At 39.8% G+C, this 24,484-nt stretch overlaps 1 protein-coding gene across 1 annotated transcript in view; it reads right to left on the bottom strand.

Annotated features, from left to right (window-relative positions):
- Positions 1-15,841: 15,841 nt before the first annotated feature.
- Positions 15,842-24,484, bottom strand: part of RAB2A (RAB2A, member RAS oncogene family) — a 49,633-nt gene continuing 40,990 nt past the window's right edge. The window contains exon 8 of the mRNA XM_015812376.1: positions 15,842-18,940. Coding sequence (XP_015667862.1) covers positions 18,845-18,940 — 96 coding nt within the window. The 3' untranslated portion in view covers positions 15,842-18,844. The remainder of the gene's footprint in view (positions 18,941-24,484) is intronic.

Genomic DNA, 24,484 nt, shown 5'->3' with positions numbered 1-24,484 from the left:
GCTTTATAATTGGGATAAATCAGCTACCCATGCTGCTAGAGTCATAGTCTCTATTATTTTTTTGTCTCCGTTACACCGGATGATCTGTGAGAAAAGAGAAATATTTCATTCAACTTTTATTCTTGTATTTATTGTACCTATTATGATACATACAAATAGATTCTTCAATTAAAAAGATGAGTTACAGCTCAAGAAATAAAATTAAGGAACTCATTTCTTTTGCAGGTCAGGGCAATTACTGATTTGAGATTTTAACTTTCCAAACTGAAATACACAAGGATCAAGTATTGGGAGGGGGGTCACTATCTTTTTTTAAACTAACTAATCCTACTAAAAAGCATATTGAATAGCTCACCAAACAAAAACAAAGGCAAACTAGAAAGTGTAGACTGTTGCACCTAACATTCCCTTAATATTTCAAAGGAAACTCCCCGTGTCCTGCTACTTTTCTTTTGTCTATTGTCTCCTTAAAGAAACTACTTTCAAACAAAGCGTGAGCAATATTCAAAAGTGCTTTGGAGAAACTCTCCAATTTACTGCCTGCCCAGACTGTCCCATAAGCCTGGTGTCTCCCCAGGACTGGCCCCATTCTCAGTTTAAGAGGGTGTCAAACGCTCCAGGAGACTGGCCCTTATGCAATACCATCCAGGGGGGAAAAAAATGAATGCAGTATAATGATGGCTGCTCCTTCTCCGAGACCCACTCACAACACTCTCCCCACCCCCCTCATCAACTCCCCCCACCAACATCCACCCCTCTAGCGTCCACTTCCCACTTCCACCAGCTCAGTGCCCCGCACCAATGCACCCACCAACCCCAGCCCGACACACAAGCAGCCCCGGCTAGCCCCGTTTCCTCGGCTGAATCAAACCTAAACAGACACACTCCCTGACCGCCTGGCCTCAAACCACCTTTTCCGCTCACCCTCAAAATGGCCTTGGTTTCGGGAAGGGAGGGGGAAACTATGAACACCATAGAAACCTTCTCGGCGACCCGCTTCTGACCAGGGAAGAGACAGAAGCGCGCAGGCGAAAGGTGGCGATGTGGGGAGGAGGGGAGAGGAGGAGGAGGAGGAGGAGGAGGAGAAAGACATACACGGAGAGAGAAAGGGAAGCAGACTTGGTCCGCGGGGTTAAGTCTCTATTATGTTGTTGTTGCTGCTGCCGCTGCCGCCGCCAACCCGCTTAGACAGCGTCTCTCTCCTTCTTCCCTCCCTCTCCCCCCCCCCCCGTTTTCTTCTTGGGTTGTTAGGAAACAGTAGGGAACCCCTCCCCGAACCGTCCCCCGCGTGTGACTCCCGTTTCGCTCCCACCGCCAACCTCCCCGCTTCTCTTCAGAGAAGACAAATAACCCCGGCGCAACCTCGTGCCTCTCCCCCCCCCCCCCCCCCCCCCCCCCCCCCCCCGCGCCACCATCACCTCCATTTCCTTCAGCTCCCTCGCACTCCCTTCTCCTCTTTCTCTCCTTTACTTCTCCCCTCCGCCTCCAACGGCTCCATGTGTCCGCGATGAGCCCCCGGATCAGGCTAGCGGGAGGCGGGGAGGGCCGGCCCCCGCACTTTGTTAGCGCTTGTTGTGCTGCCAGGGCCAGGAGCGCTCGGCATGGCCAGCAGGGCGGAGGGAGAGCGTTCCCGGGAGTCCCTCAGCCCTCCGCCTCCTCCCCCCGCGCCCCCTTCGATTCCACAGCCAGCCCCGCTTCTCCCCCTGCCTTCAAAGAGACTTTCATCCAACTTTTCCTCCTATTTTAATTGCCCTCCAAACTTGCGCTCGAGGAAAGAACCGGGGAGGGGGGGGGAAGGGGAGAAGAGGTCAGAAAGAGAAGCGCCGCCGGAGTCGCTCCGGTCCCGCTCTCCGGTGTGCTCGCTTCTCCCTCCTCCTTCCTTTCTCTCGCCTTCCCCCTCTCCACCCCCACATCCTGGAAAGCTCCTCGGCCGGGGATGCACATGGACCAGAGCAGCACCGGCGGAAACCGGGCGAGGATCCGCGCACGCACACACTGGCTCCATTGCTCTCCTTACCCCTCCCCCGACCTGCTGTGGGGCCCGGTCAGCCGGGCAGCAGCTCCAGAGCCGGTGCGCCGTTGCCCTCCGGCTCGCCCCGATTCTCAAGGCGAGGTCACTTACCGGGTCAGGATGGGCTCGGCGCCGTCCTCGGAAGCGGAGCAGGGGGTGAGGACAGCCGGGGCGCCCGGGAGCACCTCTTCCCCGCAAACAAACAAACAAACAAGCAAGCAAGCAAGCGCGGAGAGAAGAGACCCACACAGGCGCACACGCACCGGGAGTTGGTTTCGGCCGGGCAGTCAAAGCGAGGCGAGCGGATACCCCTGATCCGGGCCGGCCAGGGGGTCACTGAGGGTCCTCGAGGTTTCTACCCGGTCCCGGATCCGCTTCCCTCCTTTGTGTAATTTCACTCGATTCAAGTTTAATCCGATAGTTCCCGAGCGCGTCCGCAGAAGCCGAGGGACACACCAGCCAGCCAGGCGGCTGCCGCTGCTACCGCCCCCTGCCTGTCCGCTCGCTGGTTCCCTCCGCCCGCCACGAGGCGCGCCCCCGACGCCACTATCCACCCTCCTTTCCGTGGGCGCGAGCGGGAGGGAGGAAAGAGCGCGCACTCCCCAGGCCCCGCCCACCAAACGTCATCAACTGCTGGCATAATTTATGCAAGAATCCAGACCTCCTAAAAAGCGGAGGGGGGAAGGGTCAGGTCACTAACCTCCCTCCCCCTCGCGGTGGCCTTTTCAGTCCGAGAGGAAACTCCTCCCATCCTCTCCCGGGAAAGGAGGACGCAGGGAAGATGTGTAGTGGGGGAGGGGACGTCAAATGTTGACAGGGCGCTGGGGACACAAGAGCTCAGACAAGTCAACACCCGGCTCTTGGCTCTCCCGCCGCTCGCTCGCTCCTTCCTTCCTTCCTTCCCTCCCTCCCTCCCTCCCTCCCATCGGGGAGAGGAAAGAGGAGACTGAGTCTAACGCGCCGCTACAGAAGCGGCAGTGGCGCTCTTCTTTATCTATTTGCCCCACGGGCTAGTGGCCGAGAACCCCGGAGGGAAAGGCGGCATTTGCCGGAGTCCTCGTGGCCTCCCGCAGACGCAGCGTTAAGTTGCCCACAGAGAACACGTCTCGGCCGGCACTTTGCTCCTGCAGCGGCTGCTCTTCTTGCCTTGGAAAAGTTTTCCGACCTTCACGAGCAGGGAAGTTTCTTTGTTATCAAGTTTGGGGAAAAAAAGAAAGAAAGGCACCTGCAAATCTTCAAGTTTCCGCTTCAGCAAGGAGTCGGTTTCTGGGATTCCGTCTGTTAACAGCTGAGGCGCAGGATCCCTCAACACGGGACGGCGATTTCTCCCGCGAGCTGATCCTCGGGGCTCCCCGTCTGATCCCTTCGCGATATATGGGCCATCGTGGTCAAGTTCATAGGGATTGTAGTCTACCAAATCTAATGGGTTTTTCCCCCCAAGAAACATTAAGTCTTGGATGTGCTCTTTCCAAATTACATTACGACTGCCTCAGTGATACAGCATGTGCATATTAGAAGATAGGATGCAGAGTGATGTGAATTCGTCAGAAATTATAATGGGAGTCTTGCCCAAATATCCTAAGTGAATGCCATAAGACAAATGGCCACATGCTGAAGGGCATCTTTTTCCATTATGGCACCCAAGAGATCCCTGGGTATAACATACAGGGGGAGAAATTCTATACACCTCCTGAATTGTAAAGACTGAAATGTTAAACTCTTATTAGTATGTGGACTGAAGTAGAGAAGCACAAGCATTGCCAAGGTACCCACTATTCCCAAATTAAAAATATTGAAAGAGAGACCTCTTAATATATTTTTGTCTCGATGTGGTTATAATTGTACAGGGCAAAATGTAATATTTTCAAAGAGTTTAATTGGAAGATATTAGGTTAGAGAGAAATAGGATACCCAAGTTAACAGAAATAGAGTCCAGATAAATACTGTGGTTAGGTCACTGACCATTTTCCTCCAGATTTCTTGCGTTTGAATCATCAAAATCCATGTTTGCTAGCTATCATTCCTACTGTTATTCTTCTGATAGAGTTTAGTTCATGATTCACAATTTTTTATATGTGAAACTGACAGAGTAACAGGTGCACATTTAAAATATCTTTCTCAATTATTAGAAGCACCTGCTCAGCAGCAATGTACTGAAGATGGTGTCTGATATCAAATTAGAATATTGGTCCACCTAACTCAAGATGAGATGGCCTGCAGGATTTCCATACATTTTTCAGTTCTAATTTTGCATGAAAATACAAGAAGCTTCTTTTTAATATACACTGATAACACAGATTGACTGTGTGGCTGAGGCTTTGAATGCTGAAGTTTACCACTTTAACTGTTGCATGGTCCACATGTAACTTTAGGATTTTAGAATACATTCAAAGTAAAAATGCTAGTAAAATGGCAGAATGCTAATAAACAATAAAGCAGCTAAAGGCACCTAACTTCCTGTTCTACTTGATTCAATCTCTCTAACAAAGTAAAGTATGTAAATCACCAGGAATTTGTGAAAAGTAGGATGAGGAAAGAGACAGGATTAAAGTATGGGACTCATAGAAACATGGTGTGGGACTATCTCTTGACTTTGCTTAGATGTTATAGAGATTTATAAAGCAGTATCACGAACATCTTAAAAACAATGTGGTAATTGCCAGAAGTATAGCTGAAGCTGAAAACAAGCTTTGTGGAATCTTTGTGAAAATGATTGTTGTGGAAATTATATACATTTAATATATCTATTTCACAAAGCATTAAAAAGTATCCATTGAATTCTGAGCAGCAAGTTAATTAAGTGTAGACTGAGTGCATGATGAAAGGAAAAACATAACTGCAATAAAAATATTCAAAGAATGTTCATCAATGGTTCTTCATCAGAGAGGTACAATAAGGTTCAAATACCTTATTTAAATTTTGTTATGATTTGGATTAAGAAATGGGGGAATCGTTACCACATTTTGGATAGCACAAAATTGGATGGAACAGCTAATACTGAGGGGTCCTTGGGACTTTCTGAGCTTGATTGTTTTCTTACAGAGCACTGATGATGTTATATAGTTTGGGTAATGAAACATCTGCAAGATGCTCAGAGAGTATCAAAGACACTTCATTTTAGCCCTGAGCTAGAAAAATTGTCCTTTATTGGTACAGCTAATACTCTAGAACAGGGGTCTATGGACTGGCACCGGTCTGCAGCATGCCAGCAAGCGGGCCGCACAAAAAAGTAAAGCTCCATCCTTGGGAGGCAGGTAGTATTCAAAATCACATCCCCTCTGATCCGCGGAAAAAACTTTATCCATGGCACCGGTCCCTGGTGCCCAAAAGGTTGGGGACCTCTGCTCTAGAAGACAGAAATAACCTTCATAAGAAACAAATCTATCACATAGATCCACTTTATTCTGTACTGATCAGATCCCATCTCAAATACTAATTCAATTTCTGGGTACTGCACTTAAGAAACACAAACTAGAACATAATCAGAGAAGTGCAACAAAAATGATCAGAGACTAGAAACTAAAACTTATAAAGAGAAATTGAAGAAATGCATGTTTAGCCTTGAGAAAGGATGACTGAAAAGAAATATGATAACATTCTTCAAATATATGAAATATTACACACACAAAAACTCTGTTCTCAATAATTTCAGAGTTCATCATAGAATAATAGTTTTAAATTATAGGAAGGTAAATTTCATACGAAGTTTAGAAAGAAACAATTTGACCTGGGGAATGGTAAGCTCTTCTTCACTGACTGAACAAAAGCAGAGGTTAATGGTCAGTTTGCTGGGAATGCTTTAATTTAGATTGTTATATTGAGAAGGGAAATGGGTAAATGGCCTAAATATTTCTATGAATCCATGAGTTGAACCCAAAATGTCCGGTGCTAAGCAAGACAGGAGTTTTGTCCCACTTTATGATCTTTCTTGCTACGGTTGTTGACTCACTGCAGTTATTAAGTTAGTAAAATGGTTATTAAGTGAACCTGGCTTCCCACTGAATTTGCTTGTCAGAGGTTTGCAAAAGATGATCACATGACCCCAGGACACTGCAACTCTCATAAATACATGCCAGTTGCCAAGCATCCAAATTTTGATCACATGACTATGGGAATTCTGCAACGATCATAATTGTAAAAATGGTCATAAGTCACTTTTTTCAATGTTGTTGTAACCTTGAACAGTCACTAAATGAATGGCTGTAAAACGAGGACTACCTGTATATACTGTACTGCAGTGAACAGAGTATTGCATTATTTTATTTTATTTATTTGCCAAATTTATATGGCTGCCCATTTCACAAAACAAATTACTCTCAGAAATGTACAACAATCTAAAAAATAATAATAATAATTGCAAAAGGCAGCTTTACTTGGAATAGCTTATATCCTGCAATGATACCACTAACACTATCAAATATCAACATCTGCCTATCCCAGGTGCTTGGTAAGGACTTGATAGATGGATAAAAATGCTAATTTCAATCTGAGTATCTGGCTGACTGTGTGAGAAACCATAAATACCATCTGAAATAGAATTGCTATTAAACACTGACCGTATATAGAGCCAATATATTGCAATGGAGTTTGGACTGGACAAAAGTACATACTTACCATCAAATGGGGAAAAATAGTGAAAACTTTAGGAATCAAGATGCCCTATGGAAATAACATCAGGAGTCTGGATGAAGATCACTACAAATATGTGGGCATCCTTCAAGGTGACAACATCAAGCGTACCAAGTCAAGAAAAAGGTTAGAAATGAATACATCAAGAGAGTGAGAACGATCTTAGAATCCAAACTAGTGGAACAAATACAGTGAAGAAGATGCACTGAAGCTAGTATACCAGGAAGGCCTACTGAGTACTGAAGAGACCAAGCTGGCCTACAAAAAAATACCAAATGGAGAACAGAAAAGAGACACAGGAAGACAAAGCATTACATAACCAGTACATTAAAAAATAGCAAGAGAAACAGATAATAGCAAGACCCAACAATGGCTAAGACCAGGAAAGTTGAAGAAAGCGACTGAGGGACTAATTTTTGCTGCACAAGATCAAGTCTTAAGAACAAATGCATACAAAGCCAGAATTGAAAAAACAGCAACAGATAGCAAATGTCGCCTCTGCAAAGAAGCTAAAGAACCAGCGGATCACCTGGTTAGCTGCTGCAAGGAGATTGCACAGACTGATACAAACAACACCATGACAAAGTAGCAACAATAGTGCATTGGAAGATCTGCTAGAAATACTATTAGTCTGCAAGCAAGAACTGGTGGGAACATAAAAGAGAGAAATAGAAAATGAAGGAACTAAAGTGCTCTGGGACTTTAGAATTCAAACAAACAGGCATCTGTCACATAATAGGCACCCGTGACTTAACAACTGTCAATAAGAAAGACAAAAAGTCTGGACAGTAGACATGGCAATACTTGGAGACCTCAGAATAGAAGAAAAAGAACTGCAAAAAATAACAAAATACAATCCCTCAAATAACCCAGTTCCATGCCCTTTAGCACCTTGAACTGGATCCGAAGACAAACTGGTAACCAATGAACTTTACAGAGCAGAAATGTAATGTGTTCTACCAAAACATACATAACTGCCTGTGCCACTGCATTTTGTACCACCTGAAGTTTCCAAATACTCTTCAAAGACAGCCCCACATGGAGTGCATTGCAATAGTCCAATCGGGAGATCACCAGGGCGTGAGTGACCAAGTGTAGGGACCCTCAATCTAGGAATAAGATAATGCATATATCTTCTGCAATGCAATAGTATATAACAGTGTTTTAAGCATTAGTTACACTTTTATTTAGTTACAATAAATTTCCTGTTAAGAGACGCCAGCAATTTATAAGATAAATATGTCCAGCATTTTTTCAGTTAAGTGCCTAATTTCATTGATTTCCAATAGATTAAGCAGCTTAACTAAAATGTATACAGATACATAATTTATTTTAATATGTGGTTCTTTCAATGGTCACAAAAACTAGCTTTTGGATTATTATGTCTGAGAGTATATTGGCTATAGTTTTTGCTAAACATGGGTATTCCACATCTGTTGAACACATATTTCCATGCTGTGAATTCCATGTCTATTGCCTCAGTTCACACTAACATGTGAGTCTTTTAAGTATATGTCACAATTCAATCTGTACTATTTCACTCACTTCTTTCTTTCATTTCTTGCAGTTTATAGGTGTCATTTTCAAATAAGTATTTTCAAGGTTTTTGCCATTCTGCATTGCCATCAGAAATTCCTTACCACAAGTCATTATTACAATCCATGCATTTCAGCTTTTCTCAGGGCAGGCACTGGATATGCCTTACTGCAGGTCATGACACATGTCCATACATTCAGAGAATTAATATATAATCTCTCCTACCCCCAGGTAGCTTCTAATTTCTAAATCTTAGAGGTTCAAACCAAGATATCAAATATAATGCAATTGAAGAGCTTATTGTTCAAGAGAAAGGATGTAAGATTATTTAAGATCAGGAGAAATATTATGTTGCCCAACTGGCAATATATTGATAGTATCACTAAATGCCAACTGAATTTAAGTGTTTATCAGTATATACAGTGCTTAACTATGGCTTTGTGAGGTTTTAGGTATTAGCCTACATACTTCTGAGATTTATACTAGAAACAAATCTTTGCCTATTAAATGCATAAATTTGTTAATAAAGCAGATATGGGGAAAGGGAGGACTAATACTTAGCAACAAAATTAATCCCATATTCTTTCTAATGCTGATCATTTTTTCATTTTAATTAATTTGGAAACAATATTTAGCATGGTCTATATTTTAAATACTACAGCAGCTTGTTCAGAACTGTATTCTTGAAGTTGATTGTCTTGACTTCAAATTATTTTGTGTTTGTGTGTGTGAAAAAGAGATGCCTCCTTTTTCATTCAAGTTAATTTCTTAAAGAACTAATATTATCTTGAAAAACAGAAAAGATAAATACAACCAGAATTGAGGCATGATTCTTGATGAGATATTCTGAAAGATTTTTTTACCAAGACAAAGGGAATACATTTAACATTTCCTTAATGGCATGTCAAAAAAAGAAGGGGAAGGGGAAGAGTGAGAGATCTCAAAAGGCATTATGTTCCAGTTAAAATATGTATCAGGAAAAGGATTTTAATTGAATAATACTTTACTAAGCTGGATAATAACATTCACTATTTCAGTTTTAGTGACAGATCTTTATTAAGGATAGAAATCAAACATACAATATTCTCACTTAAATTCCAAAAGTACAGCATTCATAACCTTGAAAACAAGAGATCCACTTTTTAAAAAATAGAAAAGCAGAAACAAGATAAGTTTGCTCATGGACGATTTGGTTTAATCACTGCCTAAGTGATTAAACATATAAGATGCTTATGGAACAGGATGAGAAGCTGTCTCCAGTGTATTTGTAATGTCACTGTACATACATCAGGGCAGCACGCAAGCTTGTGATAGAAACTTGTCAGTTCTCATTTCCTTATGTTTAGGAAACCAGCACATAATTCAGTGTAAATTTTTCATTGTTAAATAATTCTGAAACAGTATTTCAGAACTCCTTTGTGCAGAATATTAAGAAATATCCTTATTCTTCATGCATATTTAGACTACTTAAGATTTTTTTTTTTTTAGATAATGGAATAGCATGTTTCAGGAAGCATAAGCATGAGTAAGAAGTACTTTGCTAGAACTAGTCTGAAAACTAGCTTAGAGTTGTGACACACAAACTTCCTGAAAATGGAGGCTTTATCAAGTTGAAAAGATCCTCAGTGAATCACTCCAGCTCATTGCAAAATCTTGAACAATGCAAATGCTTGTGCAACTGCCAGTAGTCCTAAGTACAAGTTTTGTAGAGTTTGCTTGCCCATGTTGAATACAAATATGGAATTGAAATAACCTCTTCAAATTAAGATTCAGATTTCATTTATACCACAATGACTAATTCAAGGACGTAGGAGGAACAAAACAAAATTATCTGAAGCTAGCGAAATAAAATGGCTCATTCTTGAAAAACAGGTTCTCTTTGGGAAGAGTTTCTGGAAACATAAACTTCCCGATGACAGATAACAAGAGTCTTTGCTTTAAACAAGAAAGAACTTTACAATCTGCAAAAAAACAGGCTGAAATGAGAACAAGTCGTTCCTTCCTTCTCCCATTAAGCCTGCAAAGCCTGTTCTACGCTTAGAACACTTCCAGGTGCACGGAGACCGCCATCTCCGCACTGTTATTTCAACGTCCCCCATCGCTTCAAACCTCCGGGTGGCTCGCAAATGCCCCCACGTTTCATCTTCTCCCTTACACATCCCCAGCCCCCCCCCCAGCCAAAACGGCCCCCTCCTGACTTCTGCTGCCCAAGGTTCCTTTGACCCATCCACAACTATCTTCCCACCTGTTTGGACTCTTCCTCTCTGCACCTCCCCATATCCCCTGGCATCGCCGCCGCGCGTCCTTTCTTTTCTGGAAACTCTCGAGCCTCCACAGCCCGAAGGGCATCCTGTCCGCCCGCCCCGTTTCCGTTCTTCACACACACCTATTGCTGAGCGCTACTCTTTCTTCTCCCGGGATTCCATTTCCCCGATCCAGTTGTTCCTCTCCGTTTCTTACGTCACAGTCTCAGGGTTTTCCTTTTCCCTGACGGCACTTTTCCCTCAACGCGCCATTGGTTATGACCCTGAGCCAATGGTAGGAGATACGCCCCTCCCCCTCCCCTCCAACTGACTGTGCCGGTCCGGTCCGGCTCGGCGCGGCACGGACAGATTCCCCAGTCCCTGGGGATTGGGCGTCAGTTCAAAAGTGGGCGTGGAAAGGGATGGGCGGGGGAGGGAAACTCTCAAAGCACCAGGTGGCTCTGGGCTGTCCCGTGAATCCGCGAGGAGGGGCTGGGCGGATTTAAAAGGGTAGGGCAGGCGCGGCTTGAAGGGCTCTGTGGAGAGGCGACTGATGTTCGCGGAGAACAATGAGCCGAGCTCCGGGGCCGCCTCTCTAGGACTACTGAATTTCCACATTAATTTTTTTTCAGGCGCGAAACGGCGAGATGCCCCTTCCTTGCAACGGCAGCTCCACCGCGAAAACAAGCGGGCACAAGCGCCTCGACGGCGGGCTTCCCACCCCAGACCACGCTCAAGCAGCTTCCGACCTCTCCGCCTCCGCTTGGGTATCCCCTGCAGGAAGCAGCAAATGCTCCGCGTTTATGATCTGCTGTTCCGCCAGTCGGGGGAAGCGTACGCCGCCTAATGCGAGCGCAAAAGCCTCGGTCCTCTCCCAGCTCTTTGATGATCCACACAGGAAACCTCATCAGAAGCCCGTTCAGGAAATGGAGACCCCCTTCCTCCATCAGTAACACAGGCAAGGACAGGGAGTCGCCCCCGCAAAGCAGCCGTCGGTCCCCTAAGTAGTTCACCCACAGGAAGTGAGAAAACCCTTCATGTTGGCCGTCAGCGTTTCCCACAGGAAACTCGAGGCCTCTCACAAAAGAGCTCGGCGTTAGCTGCTCGCCGGGCTGTTAACCATTTTGCTTGCTGGCTTGCGCCACTCGCCCGGAGCCTGTTTCATTCGTAAGCGGGAACCAAAGAATTATTGAAGCTATGCGGAAAAGGAATTTACAGTGAGTTCTGCCTTGCCTTCAGGTGGCCAGCGACGGTGAAAAGGGTCGTTTCTGCTCCGTTTTTCAACGAAGGAAAGGAGTTGAGCTGGAAGTGTTTGAAGTATTATAATCTACAAAAACAAAAAAAACAAAGTGGTAGAGAGCTTTAGTTTACACCGCTCCTTTCCCTCTTTCAAATTCAATTGAATTTATTTTTGGAGGAGCAGTGCTCTCCTAAAGTAAACTATTGCACTAATACAAGACCATAGTTTACCATTAATATCCTCGAGTACTCTAGTTTTCTTGGGTTTAAATGAGGTTTGTTTCATGTATAAAATGGACTAAATTCCCAGAACAAGGGGCAATGTTTTTGTAGAGCTACTCTATATGGACTGCAAACATTCCCACGATTGCCAGACATAGCAAAGAGCTTTTTTTTTTATCCCTCGGCTTCCATCTAGTGGAAATGGCCATTCTGATTTTTGCCACACCTACAGTAGTTTGATATAGGATATTGTATCTAATTTGGCAGCATTTCATAGTAAAACATTTACAGACTACACAACAAACCATACAATATGGTGCAATTCTTTTGGTTTAATGTACTATGTATAAAAAAAACTCTATGGTTTATACAGCTGTCCACATAAATACTATCTGGTTTACATTGCCAATTAAATATTTCTTCAATTGTGAGAAATCTGTGATTTTCTAGAATTCTCAGAATCTCTCATCCCTGATACTGACAGCTGACATGTCATTTAGCAACAACAAAGAACTCAGTTTTTCCTCAATTTAGATGGTTGTATGACAGACTATAGGACACTGACCAACTATATTTTAGCTTAGTTGTCTGGATTCCGAATGTATTAATATGTAATTCAATGTGCCATGCATATCCAGAATACTGAAGAAACCATGATTCAGTTAAACACAAGTTACATGTTATGTGAACATAGCAGCACATTCACAAAAGGAAGTGGTGGACTTGTTTGAAAGAGGTTCTAGACGCTGCAGGTATTGCAAGAATAGTAACTTTACACCAGTGATACGCAACGTTTTAGACACCCAGGGATTGGTTTAATGGATAACAATTTTTACACTATAAATTTTTCCACTTGGACCGGGGGGGGGGACGGGGACGGAGGAGCGCATAACCTGGATCTAGCACATGTGTAGTTTTGCTTGTCCACTGCTCATCTCCAGCTATGTGGCCTGGTTCCTAACTGGCCATGGAATGGTATTGGTTTGCCCGGAGTTGGGTACCCCTGTTTTACACCACTGAAAAAACTTTGGTTCATGCAATAATTTATTGATGATTTCACACACTTGTGCTTTTTTCTGAATGAAAAAAACACCTTGCAATATACAGAGTTACCAATACAGCAAGGATGGGAATAGATTAGTATGTACCATTACTGTTCCAATTTGTATCTGATCACTGACTTGAAAATGGTGTATCATTTCTCATGGCCTATGGCCAGAGACCAGTGCTGCAATCATTACAGAATATGTGAACATGATCCAAAATCTAAGTCCAGGAGGCCAAACTTTTGAGTCTGATAGGCCCATCTGAAATTTCAAAAGCTGTAAAGAACAAACATTCAAAACACAACAAAACACTCACTTCTAAAAAAGAATAATTCCTCAGAATCTGAAATTAGAAATCAAATCTCAGATTGATAACAAAAACCTATTCCTTTAACCCATTTTCTGTTTTAACAGAAGCACATTTCAGAGAAAGAGGCATAGGTGTATCCCATTTCTTAAACCATAAGCCTTTTACCCTCTTAAACATTGATGCACTCACCTTTTTTTTATTTTTTCCTTGTCTCACGAATAAGATATGGTCCTCACAGTTTGAGTGTTGTAGTGCACTGCACAGGGTTGGATAGCACTGAAAAAACGGCCGTTACCCTACCCGCGCCAAAACGATACTACGTAGGTCGGTGCGGCCTGGCAGTTTGACACCCCTGTTCTATACTAATAATAGTATACTAATATGTTGTTACATTCATGGAAATATAACATCAGTAATTATTGTAGGCTATAACCTGATATGAAGTATAACATAATGAAAATGCTAAGTATTAATTGAACAATTGGAGAAGAATCCCAGATATTCCCATCTCAAAATTCTGTTCATTCTGATAGTCCATGAAGTTTGTAATTTATCTGATGACAGCTTCAGTGCCAGCCTTTCCTTCTTTGTGCAAATAGAGACAGATGCCAGATTCAGAAAACTAACAGAAAAATGCATTTCAATTGTCGTTTTTAAGTATTGATTTTTATCAGTCCAGGGTACTTATGAATATTGAATTGTGAAAGAAAAATATAAATCTCAAGACACCTAAAACAATTTATATTGCTTTGTCTGCTACACTTAAATTACACCCTAATTATATTTCAGTTTCATTGCCTCCTGGTGTATTTTCTTGAAAAAATCATAAAGTAGCAAGATGGTTTAATGGAAGAAAGAACCAACCAGTCCATAATTCAGAAATACTTTTACAATTCTTATTTATATTTGTGTCATGCAACTGAGAGGAATATATGTGAAAGTGTAATGTGAAAGTTACAGAAAGAAATTCATGTTTTGTCTGCTAGGACAAAATATCTATTTCCAGTGTTTAAAGGCTTTAAAAATCTGCTTAAGGCCCATCTTCAATTATTACATTAAAAAAACTAAAATGTAATTGAACCTCTCAGCCTGACCTAAATGAGATTTTATCTTTCAAAATCCTCTTTATCTGAAATGTTTTTAGAAATACATCATTGCTTAATGGAACCACTTCCCCACCTAATTATTTTATTTTCTTACCTGTTCACAGTCGTTTCGTTAGAATAAATTTTTGTTTTGTTTTGTGGAGTCGACGATCTCGTACCTCTTTTATTTGGACTGAGTCCGTGAGGGTGATATCAAATTCATCCTATTATATCACAAAGAACGTAAACGGTTCTCAGACAAGGAAAAATAGGTGTTATAAATTGTCAACAAACATTGTCCAGGTTTTTATATAAAATCCATCCCAAGAATAGAAGCGATAGATCCAATATATACTATTTTTGTCATGGTCTTGGCTTTGTTAAAGCATTTTAGTTTTTATTAGCAATGATTTGGTTTCTTTCATGCATAGCAAACCTAGTACTGTAGACAGTTCATCAGCTGCTTGCATAGTACAGTACCATCGTGGATTTATTTACAAACTAAACTTCAATATCACAATAAAACAAACTACATTAACAAAGCTGCAAGGAAATTCTACGCCTGAGAAAAAAACTTTATCGTAAAGCAGGGGTGTCAAACTGCTGGCCCACAGGCCGGATGCATTATACCGAAGCCGCGCCCACCCCATTGCCAGCAATGCAGAGTCGTGATATGTCGCAACACGTCACATAACGTGGTGAGTTTGACACCCGTGCCGTACAGGTAGTCCTCAACTGACAATCACAATTGAGTCCAAAATTTATGTTGCTCAGTGAGAAAATTGAGTTTTGCCCCATTTTCTGACTTTTCTTGCCACATTTGTTAAGTGAATCACTGCAGTTGTTAAATTAGTAACAAGGTTGTTAGGTGAATCTGGTTTCCCCATTGATTTTGCTTGTCAGGTCACAAAAGGAGATCACATGGCTTTGGGACACTGCAACCATTATGTCAGTTGTCAAGCATCCAAATGTAAATCACATGATCATGAGGATGTTACAAGTCATAAGTGTGAAAAATGGTCATAAGTCACTTTTTTCAGTGCTGTTGTAACTTCAAACAGTAACTAAGTGAACTGTTGTAAGTCGAGGACCACTTGTATTGTCTGAGTAAAAGATCAATAATTTCCATTCTAAATGAAAACATACTTCCATAAATGTAATTTAGTTTTCTTATTTGGCAATTTTTGAACTATTCTGAGTGCCTCATTTAAAAAAAACCACAAAAAAACCCAAGTAATTGATGAAGTTTAAACTTAAAAGCACGTTCTACTATGGTATGTAAATATGCCAGGCACCATCCTTAAAGGCTACTTCCACAGTATTTACAATAAATGGAAAAAAGTACTGTGAAGAGAATTTTTTCCAACATTTTAACCAGTTTTCCTAGTGATCATCCAAATCTCTGCACCAATTTCTATAGAGATTTAAACTTTTCTACAAAAGTTCCATAAAATGTAGCAATTGCTAAGTATATACTAAAATACCTTATTCTAAGAATGACCAACAGTAAGCAGATAGGGTACTTCCAATGCCTTATCAAAGTTTCTCTTTAATGCAAAGGTATTTTCAACACCTGTAACACTATGGCTGCTAAAGCATCATTTCCAATATAATTCTGTATTGTTTTTTAAATGGGATAGGAAGGGGAGAAAAAAAGGGAAAAACAATGTTTGCTTGTAACAAAGGCAGAATGATACTGACAAGAGATGAAGCAGAATATAAATTTTGAACATATAAACAATACTTCATGTTTTAAGTAGCTTCCAAACATTATGGTATAAGTAACATGTATTGATCATTTCTCATTTTTGTGAGACACTGCATTAAGCAGTTAGATCTGTTACATTTGGAATTTGTACCATACAAATCCAGTGATTAGAAACACGTAATACACACATATAATAGAAAATCCATAAATTTCTATTTCAAATATATATGTGTACTATATATATTATACATAGAGAGCATATTAGGTGTGGTGGACAATACTAAAATGCCATATCCAATGAAAACATCACAAGACAATGTTGCTAGTAGGGCTCAGAAACTATTAGCCTAAGCAGCAGGAAAAATCTATATACCATTGCTTAAAATGTTTGATGAAAAGAACAGGATTTAAAAGGTACAAATTCTCTATTTCAAATTATTCATCTTCAGAACTGCTCAATTTTTGCAAGGGAACACTGTACCTTAAGAGGGAAGAAAAACATCAGTTACAGAAAAGTATTTTGGTATGGAACAGCTGATTCATCACATACAGATAAAAAAACCTCAATTTTCATGGCCAACAAACTCAGATCTTTTAAATTATGAGTTTGTTATTACATTTATAGAAAATGTACATTGAATAGTACAATTGAGATCATGACAGAAGACAGCATCAGAGAAAAAACATCACTTACTAGTATTCTTATCATGAACAGTAGCCTGAAATCATGCATGCATATTAAACCTATAAAATCCTTGTATTCTGCATGCTGATTTTAGGTCTTGGGTCAATTCCACATATACTGGTGAATTCCCCCTATTGTCCCCAACCCAGCATGGTAGATGAAGGGGATTTGCAGTTGAACTAAATATGTATGTGTCACATATTTCTATCATTGCCATACCCAGCACTTTATAGACCAATGTTAAGCAGAATGAAGCATTCCCTAATGAATAAAAGTAGGTAATCATATCTCCAAGAAATCGGTTTCATGATTGTCATGAAGCTAAAAGGCTTCTCTGGGCACCTTAGAACAGGTGGGCATCCTGTGGACAGCACAAAGCCAATTCAATATTTTTATTGCAGCTTCTAAAATCCCTCAGATCATATCACTGAAATTTGGTGGCAAGGTGCTGCACTTTCCATTACTGGTTAAAGGAAATATCAAAATCCAAGAAAAAGAGGTAAATTAAGGCTTGTGTAGAAAAGCTTTTTAGAAAAACTCACCCAATTAGCACACACACACAACATACACAAACACTCACCTTCACAAAACCTGGAGTCTGGCCCATCCAGTAGCACTGTTACTATCCTAACTCCTATACTTGTGACTATCAAAAATGTGCAACCTTTGGACACAAATACTATTTGCTATATCTTTATCTTAGAAGTGATATGATAAAAATGTAATAATTACATATATTGTTCAGTTACTGAATGTCTATCAAGAAGTTCTAACATTAAATTAGGTTAAAATTAAGAAATTAAATTATTTCCACTTCCTTTTGAATATATCCATATCATATTTTCTCTCTGGGTTCTAAATTGGAAATGTTAGTTGGGTGATTTTTGAAAAAGCAATTAGCAATACTGTTGGTTCAAGAATTTTCACTTAAAGTCCTATCCATCTTCCCTTGTTTAATATATGATTACCAAGAACTTATTGTGCACAGGGGAAAATAAATGAAAACTATGGAGAAAATGAAAATAAAATCACCATGGGGAGTGCAGTACTAAAGCATTTTCAATTTTGTCTTCAATCAAGTATTTGCAATCTGGCAATTTTATTGTCACACCTCCTTCACAATAGACAAGATGTTTACCATATTAAGATTACACGTTGCCACCAAAAAATAAAAATAAAAAGCCCAAACCAAAAGAAAACCAACTTTACACAGTTACTGTACATCTAGGCTGAAAAACTGTCCTTGATGAAAAACATTTACCTATAAGTGAAGATGGAAATAAATTTACGATCAAACTCTTCATAATGTATCACTTGGAGTTTCAATGTTTTCTCTGTTTTCATTCATAATATGTTTAACCTACACAATTAAGGCAAACAGCTAATCCATTTCTGAAGAGGTGTTATGGAAGTTGTGAGCAAATAGCAAACATTTGGCATTAAAATAGGTAACATATATGTAGCTTCTAATAATATACATAAAGCATTTTTGGGGAGTCAGGATTCTAGAATGACAAGACAACAAACATGCTAACATATCAATAAAGTTTAAAATTCAATATCTAAGCAATTTCTAATAATGCTTTGCACTTCCAAGCTCTAAATGTATTGAATTTATGCAAATGCATTAAAGAATTATAGCTTGGCAAATACATCCAAGCAGGTTGTTAAACTATATATACAGAAAGTAAATGATAAATATAGGATTAAGAATCTCTTTTTTTTTCAGAGCTGGAAATGGACAAAATTGAGGACAGTTCTACAATAGTAAACATTAGGTAACCACAGTAGCTGGGCCACCTAACTACACAAACCGAATAAAGTACTCAGATGACTTTGTAGTGTTTAATACAGTTCGTAGTCAAGGGCACAAGACAATATTTGACAAAAATAATCACAACAATGGACTTCAAAATGAAATGGAAATATAGATATGAATACAATCTCCAAAATCTGTATTTTAAGTGAACGTTAACCATTTATTCAAAGTTGTACAAGATTTGAAGAATAAAGTCTTCCGCAACATGATGCCATCTTACAATAATTTCATGTCATAGTTGAAACTGAGTGGAGAGAGGGAAGGATGAAAGTTAGTAGGTCTCATCAGGCAGCTAGGAAGTAAAAATAGGTTCAACAGCAGCCTCCACCAGCTTGTTGTCCTCCTTGATTGCCTGCAAGTGTTGCATTAGTAGCAGCATGCTGAGGGCCGATTTTAATGCCATTTGCCTGAAACAAAAGTGGAATGCACATTACTGATTTGAAACACTGACATGGAGTTTGAAAACATTCTATTTGTGATTTATGAACAAGTAAATTGTTTTCATGTTAAACAAGCTGTAATTATCATAAATTGTAACAAAAGAAATGATTTACTTACATTACTTCTATTTTTTAAGAATTTCAATACCAAAACTCAACAGTTTTCTACTGCTATTATAAATTCATATAATATATACAAGCCTTTACACATGAAACAGTTTGGATGCTTCATACCTAGAATTCCTCAACATTTCTAATAAACTCTTATTCACATCAAAAGAAAGTTCCTAGTTCCATTGCTCTCTCACAAATACTTTCTTCTTCTGAATGCAATTCTTTCTGTGTTGAGTCAGCTGTACAGGCTAAGGGCATACAAGTGTTCTGTGTCATCAATAATTTCTATGATCCCCAAAGACATGGCAACTTGCCAAGAACCACACAGAAAGTAGTTCTTTCATTCATCAAACTCACACTTATATCTTAACCCTCACTCCCTCAAGTGGATTGTACCTAAAATACAGCACTTTAAGAAAAGTAATACAGTAGCTTCAGAAATTAAGCTCTTAAGGAAACTTTGCGTCACAGTAAATCTCAGATTTATAGTGCTTGGCAGTTGTTCTGCAACAGTAGTAGCCTTGGGGTTTCTGGCACTAGCTTAGTATTGACAGCAGCTGATGTGGTTTCTTTTTGCTCTTTGACTCCTCTTTAATAAAAAGCATGCCCTATGGCTCATTGGTTTTGCCCCCTTTGGGTGGTAGCAACTTTTTGAGGAATCAAGTAGTCAGAGCTGGCACTGAGCCAAGTAAATAGCATGCACTGTTGGCTCCTGACAGCATATTGTAATCAAATCTTCATATGGCATTGTAAAGCAGTCAGATGCTGTATGAAACTTGACAGATACAACAAGCATATTTTTTCAAGAGCCATAATTGCTGTCCAATATATATACTATCAACTATAAACTAAAGAACATCTGGTATAAAGTTATTACGAGAAATCTGGGGAATGAATAAACAAATAAATAAATAGAAAGAGATGCTATATTGTAAATTTCCCTTCCCATTTTAATGTGTTCATTCAATTTAAGCTATACTCACCATTCTAGTGAGTACTCACGGAAGCCTTAATTTTACTGGGCACACTGGCATACCTGATACTATGTTTGGGCCCTGAATTAACATACATTCAAGCCTTCATACATAGGCACAGCTCTTTTATTTTATTCATTCATTCAAATGTGTTATATAATAGTCAAACAGTGATAGACTCTTATGAAGTTGTGTGCCAAATGGTTTGTACGCCATTTGCCACAAAACATTGTATCTTAATAGACAAAATATGCTATGAGCTTCAAATATTTATAAATTATGAATTATGTATTAATACAAAACTTAAAAAAAAGATGTACAACAGATGATAGACTAATACAGGGGAGATCCAGATTCCTGTCAAATATCTACCCAAATTCATCTCTCTCACACCCATCTGCATCGCAGAGATGATGTGAAGAAAAATAGAAGGAAGGACCACTATGTATGCCATATTGAATTCCTGAACCAAAGGTAGAATAATAACTAATAATGAAAATAATAAAGAACTACAGACTAGGTGAAGGTCACATCTTATCAAGGTTTTTGCCTTAACAATTAACCCTCATATTCTATCTCACAACATTTATCCAATAAAGGGGAAAACAGGAAAATATACCTTCTTACTTATTATTTCATTTAATGAACAGAATTAATAGGACATACTCTCCACTCTAAAGATAAAATTCCTAGTACTTCTGGGTATACAAAAAGGATTTTAAAAACTATACTTTTTAAAGCACTTAAAACTGCTAAAGAAATACATTAGGCAGATTCAGGTTTTCTCTCTCTCTCTCTCTCTCTCTCTCTCTCTCTCTCTCTCTCTCTCTCTCTCTCTCCCTTTCCTTCCTTCCTTCCTTCCTTCCTTCCTTCCTTCCGTTGCAACTTTCCATGCTATACCAAAAAGTTACAGTTTGTGACAAGATGTGATGTTCTCAAAATATGTTCAAAACCTTAGATATATGAGACAAATTGTGTGGTTCTTCGAATTCTAGCAACTAATTAATCAGCTGAACCCACAGAGCTATACATTAAAACCACAGTCCATGGCATTTGTAGCCTATGGCAATCTGTCATTTTCAATTATAGAAATAGATTATGAGATATTATGGTATGTTTTTTGGAGAACACAGCATGCAACAATGCAAAATTCATTCCTTAAAATATCTGGTCAAGGCTAGTGTATATATTTATTATCTTATATAGATATTATGGATGCATTCCTAATATTTATTTGGAAATAAATTCCATCATCATGTCTTCTAATACTGGTACTAGAAAGATTTCAATTTAAAATCTTACTTCAATAGTATTAAATAAATCGCAACTGGGCTGCCCACACAGATAAATAAAAGTGATTTTGAAAGATATCTTTGCCTTAAAAAAAGTAACTGCAGCTTAAGTTTTTCTTTGGATGAATTAATGTTGATTCATGGATAAGGAGAGTCACTTTATAATTCATTTCAATTATAATGCAATGCCATTCTGTTTTATCACCAAAGGCTGTCAAGATACTGTTCAGGAACTGTGTTGTTAAGCAAAATTAATTCTTAGAAGGGAGCAATTTTCAGAGCCAGATGTTGAGAAACCAGGAAAACAAAATAAATCTGGCCACCAAACCAAAGAGATTAAACAGGCAGATATCCAGAGTAGTCTGACACTGAAGTGGAAATTTCAGAAAGTCCAAGAGTCTAAGTTTATATCAAGACTAAGCTAGGGCTAGGTATTAGGACCAAGATATTAACTTTATAGTTCTCATGAATTAGAAAACAAAATTTATATTCCCTGAGTAATGGCTACTTCTATGGTCTCACAACAGTTTATGAATCGGAGTGTCTCTGGTTCTACAAAGCTTCTATAAAGTTCATTCTATTTCACTGTCCTATATTCTCTGAACCTGCACTCTCAGAAGTATTCTCTCTTTAGGCTATAAGAGAAATTCAAGAAAAGGAGAAATCTACCAAGAAAGATATAACACTCCACGCCTCAGGGACCACAGAATCCAATTTAGGTATGCACCAAGTTGGATTCTGTGGGCAACATACAGCTCGTTCTTGACTTATGACAATAGGGACCAGAAAATTCATTAAGTGGTGCAGTCATTAAGTAAAACATCATGTAACCATACCCGGTTTAATGATCTTTTTGATGCAGTCATTAATTGAATCATCATGGTTGAGACTGTGATCTTCCCTGCTGGCTTCCCCCTTGACTTTGCTTGTTGGAAGCCAGCTGGGAAGATCACAAATGATGTTCATGAGACCATGGGATGCTGTGACCATCATAAATGCATGACAATTGTGGATGACTAGGATGTACACCATTTAGGCGTTCTAATGGGTCAGGTGTTGATTCCCTCTTCCGAAGATGCAACCATTTAAAAGCTCTTTTGATGGCAAGGAACTTGTTTCACTAAATGATGTAGTTCTACTCAGAGCAATTGAGTTTTTTCAATTTGTAGGCAGTGTGGTATATTTGCCATACACCAAAAAACTGTTGGGATCTCCACCATAAAGCCTGTTTCAAGTGATAGAAACCTTTTGTAATGACTTCATCCCATTGAGAACTTTATCCAAGATCAAAGTAATTAAGAGATTGGTACTACCAGTCTAGAGAATTCAAGACTGAAATAGCAATAACAGGTGCAGCCTAACAATCATTGCACACCTCTATTGCACCAAAATCCCAGCCAAATAAAAATAGCTTCTATTTTGATAGAGGTCTACATTTCAGATGACAGTAGGTGTAGTTTATATTTCTCAAGTTTGGCAAACTAGTTTTCTAAAATACTATATAGACGTCTGTGTAAGCTGCTTATAGTCTTGATAACTATAATAAATTAGGATATTTCTCAGAGGTTGAGCTTAGTAAAAAGGTTTGATCATTGAACTTTAAAAAAAAAATTACACCAAGAGCAAAAGGTACATTTTTTTTTAATAATAATACTACTGAGGGCTCTCCTGTACTATCTGTGATTAGGAGGTGGGGTAGTGGATAAAGCCTTTGTTCAGAATTTGTTGAGAAAGCATTTTAACATCACCAAATTGGGCTCACACAAGAAATAAACTTTGTCCTACTGGAAACATTTCCCAGGAACAAGAAACATGATGCAGTTATAAGGACGCTGAATTAGGAATTGGTCAGCTCTTTGGATTCCAAACATGCAGTGGAAAATCATGTATTTTTTGGCACACTAATAATTTTACAACCCTTCATCCTGGGTATTCAACAGTATGCTCCTCATGACTGGCAGTGTTGCTGATAATGGGGGAATGGAAAACCACCTGACCAATAGATGATACAAAGTGGGAGTCATGTAGTTTCAACTATGGTCATGGAAAAACTGGCAGCACAGCCAGATATAACTGAATTTTTTCCCTACGGCTGGGAATTGAAGCCTAGTTTCCTGAACAGTAGAATCAGAAAAAGTAGACGAACATCTGTAGTCTCTTCCTATGACACATTTCCTGTTACACCTGTGGACGGACCATAGCAAAAGTAGTATCTATTTTACTAGAAGTCTTTACATCAATAATGGTTTTTGTTTTTACAGGAACCCTTCTAGCGATGGTAAATTGTAGAACAAGACTTTTCCTTACGGTCTATTATATGCTGGTCTCCTTCAATTCTTTTAGCTAAAGGCAGAAACCTCAAATGTTATTTTCAGATCCAGTGGTCAAGATTAAGAAAGCAAAAAATGAACCCACAAGGATTATGCAAGCAGATATTTGGATCAATCCAAAATCATAAGAGGATCCAGAGCATTGCAAGGAAGGAAGGCTAAAGAAAAGGTTCAAAATGGTGTCTGTCTAAAGTGTAGGTAAGCTAGAAATGCAATCTTTCTATATGGTGAGTCTTGGAAATTCCCATGTTGTTATAGGCCACGGGTTGGCAACCTGCGGCTCCAGAACTGCATTTGCAGAGAGAGACAGAGAGGCACTTCGCTTCCCTGCTTCCCTTCTCTCTCTCTCTCTCTTTCTGTGTGTGTATGTAAAAAAGAGAGTGGCCTCACGCTGTTCCGATGAGCTGACAAGCTTATTGGGCGTCTCCCTTTGTTGCATCTCTGCAGGAAGCAGGAAGGGCAGGAGAGAGCCAGCCCAATAATGTGTGTCAGCTTGTTGCAGAACGGCCTGAAGCCAGCTTGCCAAGTGAGCAGAAGATTGGAGAGAGGGAGAGAGGGGGGGAGATAGAAAGAGAGAGAGAAAAAAAGAGAGAGGGAAGAGAGAGGGAGAGAAAAAGAGAGAGAGGGAGAGAAAGAGAAAGGGAGAGAAAGAGAGAGAGAAAGAGAGGGAGAAAGGGGAGCAGAGAAAGAGAGGGAGAGGAAAGAGCGAGAGAGAGCGAGGAAAGAGAAAGAGAGAAACAGAGAGAACGAGAGGAAAGAGGGAGAGGAAAGATAGGGAAAGAGAGAAAAAGAGAGGGAGAG

Source organism: Protobothrops mucrosquamatus, unplaced genomic scaffold (genome assembly GCF_001527695.2).
Source record: "Protobothrops mucrosquamatus isolate PMUCROS unplaced genomic scaffold, P.Mucros_1.0 scaffold79, whole genome shotgun sequence".
Lineage (NCBI taxonomy): Eukaryota > Metazoa > Chordata > Lepidosauria > Squamata > Viperidae > Protobothrops > Protobothrops mucrosquamatus.
This window is presented reverse-complemented; position numbering and strand designations above follow the sequence as displayed.